General features: G+C 52.3%; 2 protein-coding genes across 4 annotated transcripts in view; one reads left to right on the top strand and one right to left on the bottom strand.

The window, feature by feature from the left end:
* Positions 1-194, bottom strand: part of PUDP (pseudouridine 5'-phosphatase) — a 142,324-nt gene extending 142,130 nt beyond the window's left edge. Inside the window, exon 1 of one of the 3 annotated variants that reach the window (XM_019624651.1) lies at positions 27-194. In XM_019624651.1, coding sequence (XP_019480196.1) covers positions 27-96 — 70 coding nt within the window. In that variant the 5' untranslated portion in view covers positions 97-194. The remainder of the gene's footprint in view (positions 1-26) is intronic. The other 2 variants (XM_019624649.1, XM_019624652.1) reach the window with 2 other exon arrangements.
* STS (steroid sulfatase) overlaps positions 1-4,251 on the top strand; it is a 170,851-nt gene that overhangs the window by 2,805 nt on the left and 163,795 nt on the right. The window lies entirely within an intron of this gene.

Here is a 4,251-nt window from a genome sequence, read left to right as displayed (position 1 = left end):
GCGGGAGGCGGACGCAGGCTACCCACCCAGAAGGAGGCCGTCCATGTCAAAGAGGAGGTGGGTGACCGGCCGCACCGGGGGAATGGGCGCCGCCATTGTGCCGCCGTCCGAGCCAGGTGGGGGCGGGGGGAGGCAGTGCGCGTGCTCGCCGGGCGCTCAGGCCTGCGCACGCGCGCTCCGGGCCTCCCCGGCGCGGCCCGGGACACTCTGCGCACGCGCGGGCCCGGGCCTCCTAGCGCCCGCGCCGGGAGCCGAGCCGGCGCACGCGCGCTTTGAGCCTCTTCGGCGCGCGCCGAGCCGCTGCACGCCTGCGCGTCCGGGGCCTTCTGCAGCCCCGCGCGCCCAGAGCCGCTCTTGCTTGACGCGCGCGTGTGCGCTTTACCTGGCAGGCGCTGGGAGGACCAGCTTGCCCACGTCCACCCTGGTGTGGGTGCACGCTGGTGGGTCGTGAAAGCATGCACGAGTTGGGTAGAAATACAAAAGGAAGGTTTACGAAAGGAAGAGGAGGGTCCCCTGGGCAGGGTCTGCTACAAACTTGCAAACGACTGCGTCTTGAGTCATTTTATGTTGTCTCACCAGGATATGCATTGCTTCTGCCCAAAGTAGTGCAACTTCCTATGGCCTTTGCTTTGTCCGTTGGGGTGCGGGCAGCGGTTAAGCCGGTTATCGCAACCTTTGCATACGTTATGTAGATACAGGTTGGATGGAGCCTGGGGAGTGGATCCCATACAGGTGGAAAACCCCTCCCCAGCCCCAGGGCCAGGGCTGGGCCAAAGTAAACAGAGCCATTGAAACTGCACAGTCTGTGTCTAAGAAAGCACAACTGTTAACCTTTGGCGGAAAGGAAGCCAAGAAAGGAAAGAAAGCTTTCAAAAACTGTCCCGAGCTCAATTGCATTTCTTTCATCAAGGTATACTGGAAGTCCAAAGCTCAACATAGGAGATTTACTGCCACCATTGCAATCCCACTGTCTCAACACATCCCTGCTCCCTTCACATGCCTAAACGTTTGGAGATGCTCAGGGGGCCTGATGTGAGTTAGGAGAGAAAGCCCAGAAGGACTGGGCAGGAAGTTGTTGGGGGAGGGGTGCAGAGATAGTCAGGTTGGAGCCACCACCGCAAACCACCGGATTAATGTGCAAGCCTGTGGCTTTATTCAGGAGGGGCACCCGTGGGTTCCTAGCCCCCCAGGACCCCCGGCTCCCCACGGGGGCGCTCAGATCTGCAAGCCTTGGTACCTGCAGCTCCCTACCATCCTGGTGCATGGTCTCCTAGCAACCTCCCCCCCAACCCCACCCCCCAGGCCAGAACCTGATAGGAAAAGCAGCGAATGCAAATTGTAAAAATGTCTTCAAGCCTCTGGCTTCTCCTGTCTCGTCTGCATTGGGTTGCTTTGAGTTTTCTTCCCTTTCCAACCTTTCTGAATGCAATATGAAAAACCGCATTTTGCCCCCCCCCCCCGCCGCCCCGCTCTCAAAAGTACCCCTTTGTCCCTGTTTCTGTGCAGTGTTAGCTGACTTGGCATATGCAAGTTTACGCATCAGGAGAGCACTTTTAAAGAAGCAGAAATAAAGTTGCAGAGACTTTAAAATGCGAGGGTGTGTTTTCCGGGGACGTGCCTGAACTGTTTCTTGGGGCATGCCTGGATGCCGCAAGCTCTGACCCCTCATAGGTAGTGAACCTGTGTGCCTCAGTTTCCTGGCGTGCAAGATGGGGGTGTAAATTGCGAGGAGGCAGGTCACGCTCTTCACAGTCTCAAGCAGTATGTGTTCAATTAATTTATGTCTTTAGACCTGTTCTACGAGACCTTTTCCCATTTAGTTCATTATTTCCCACAGAGGACACTGGGCCTTAGAGAAGGCAATTCATCCACCAGTTCCTGAGGGGATTACAACCCCTATGTGCTAGGTGGCTGCAACAAAGGACATAAACGGAGTGGCCTAAATAAGAGAAATGTGTAGCCTCACCGTTCTGGAAGCCAGAACGCTTAGATCAGGGTGTCCACAGAGTTCCTTGACGTGGACGCAGCCGTCTTCTCCCTCAGTCTCCTCAGACTGTCTTCTCTCTGTTCATCTATTTCTGTGTCCGAATTTCCAAAGACACCAGTCCTATCAGATGACCACCCACCCTAATGACCACATTTTAACTCGATTACCTATGCCCAGACCCTACGTATGGTCACATCAGGTCACATCCTGAGGTGCTGGGAGGAAGGAAAGGACACCAGCATATGTATTTGGGGGGACACATGTTAGGTTCAGATAATCAATAAAGAGGCTGGATGTTAAATTAGGGTTCTGAAAATTTTATTAAGCTGAGCTCAGCGACCGCCCCTCTAACTAAGGAGAGCCGGCCCTAAGACTGGGGGGGGGGGAAGGTTTTTATAAGATAGGGCTGTATGCAAAGTAAAGTACAGAAGCCAAAAGAATGTGTAATTATTTTCGTTAAAACCGCATTCCACTGTTGTAACAGTGTTGTTATGTCCAGGTGTCTTAACAGTATATCGTGACTGGGTTAAGTTGACCACACAAATTGTTTCTCAGAAATACGCATGTAATCAATTTTAGAAACTAAGGACGGGGTTGAAAAACTAAAGTTAGCTTGCTTCAAGGCCTCCTGAAATGCTAACATGAAGGCGGGGAGAGGAAGGGGGAACTGCAAGGCCTGAGGAATGTTGTTCTCTAACCCTTTATTCCCCAGCAGAAGCAAAGCAGGTGCACAGAAGCAAAAAGAGCTGTTAGTTTTTGTGAAATGGTCCAATCCAGTTGTGATAAGACTACTTCTGCAAAATCTTCTTAATATTTCTGCTGCAACCCATTTCTTGTAAAGCTAGGCGTTGATTGTCTTACTGGGAAGTTCTGCTTAGAGTCTAGCTGGAGTCGCTGAAGTATGATTTTTTTAAAAGTGAGTCTGTCCGACTGAGTCTGTCTGGCCTAGGGTCCGGGCCGAGATCCTTACACGCATTTCATAACAGATTCATTGCACAAACGTGGGTGGGCCGCTGAAACCGGAGGCCAACCGAGTCTGGGGCTCATGCTGCCCAGGTGTCACTCAGCCAAGAGACACACCCAGGAGCTGGGTTGTAGAATAAGTGTTTACAGTCAGAGCACCAGTGGTCTGAGAAGGCAGCGGGTTAACACCTTCAAAAAAACTGCCTTCACACTCGCAGACCAGCCTGGGGTATTTAAGGGAAAATCTGGGCGTTTCTCCACAGGCCACTGTGGTGTTCTGGGGGTCTGCACTGTGGCTGTCTAACGCAGTCACCAACCCAGGAGCAGTGATGGCAGTAACCTGGAAAAAGGCTGTACCGTAGAGATTGTGATCAGTAAGCATGGGGTGTTGTGATCAGTAAGCAAGCACACGTTTCAGGGTAATTATCTAAACCAGGGAACTGGGACAGGGAGCATTCCAAGCTCAAACCACAGGGAGGGGGTTGATCAATTGTTAAGGGTAGGGAGAAGGGAGGCCAGGGACATTGCAAGGCCTTTCTGGGGGTCCCAACCGGGCCCTGTTTCAACACCTGCTAGAGCCTGTAGAATTCTTGTTCCCCGTTTCTTTCCACTGGAAACAAATGGACTTCCAACCCAGAGAGTTATTTTTCTTTCCCATTGTTGCATTACATTTCTGTTGATTCCGTCGATACAAGGAGTACTCGTAAAGGGGAAAAGCGCTCCCACGCCAGGACTAAGAATTTGAAACTGCAGGCGAGTGTGGCAGCTCACAGCTGATGTCTGTGTCAGTAGGAGGTAGAGCCGGAGAGGAAGCTTAAGCAGCTGCCTAGGTTTTGAAGTCGCCCGGAGATTGGCTGAAAAACTAAGCAAGCATATAGACAGACGTGGGTGATGAACACGTCAGATGTCCTGGGACAGAGTCCCTTGGAGAGGACCCCCCCCCCAACACACACACACACACACACACACTTGCCCTGTTTCAGCCATTGCAGCCCCAGGTATGGTCTCGTCAGAGAATCCGAATCGTTCACTTACAGGAACCAAGGTACTGGCAGGGCGTTCCCCCCTCACCGGAACCAAACTGGGGAAAGCCTCGTGGCAGTTGAGGAAGCGTTGCATTGGGGAACCTGGTGTGGCCCTGCTCCCCAAAAAGGAGAAGACATACTTTACATCATTTCTAAGTCATTTTCCACACTCTTCAGAAACGGCTCTGGCATAGGAATGAAGACAGCTCTACAGTTTAAGAAAAACAAGACTGAAAGGCCGGCCGAGTGGCACATTGGTTAAAAGTTAGCTTGGGA

This window comes from Hipposideros armiger, unplaced genomic scaffold (genome assembly GCF_001890085.2).
Source record: "Hipposideros armiger isolate ML-2016 unplaced genomic scaffold, ASM189008v1 scaffold_598, whole genome shotgun sequence".
NCBI classification, from domain to species: domain Eukaryota; kingdom Metazoa; phylum Chordata; class Mammalia; order Chiroptera; family Hipposideridae; genus Hipposideros; species Hipposideros armiger.
The sequence above is the reverse complement of the archived record's forward strand: the minus strand, read 5'-3'. Positions and strand labels throughout refer to the sequence as shown.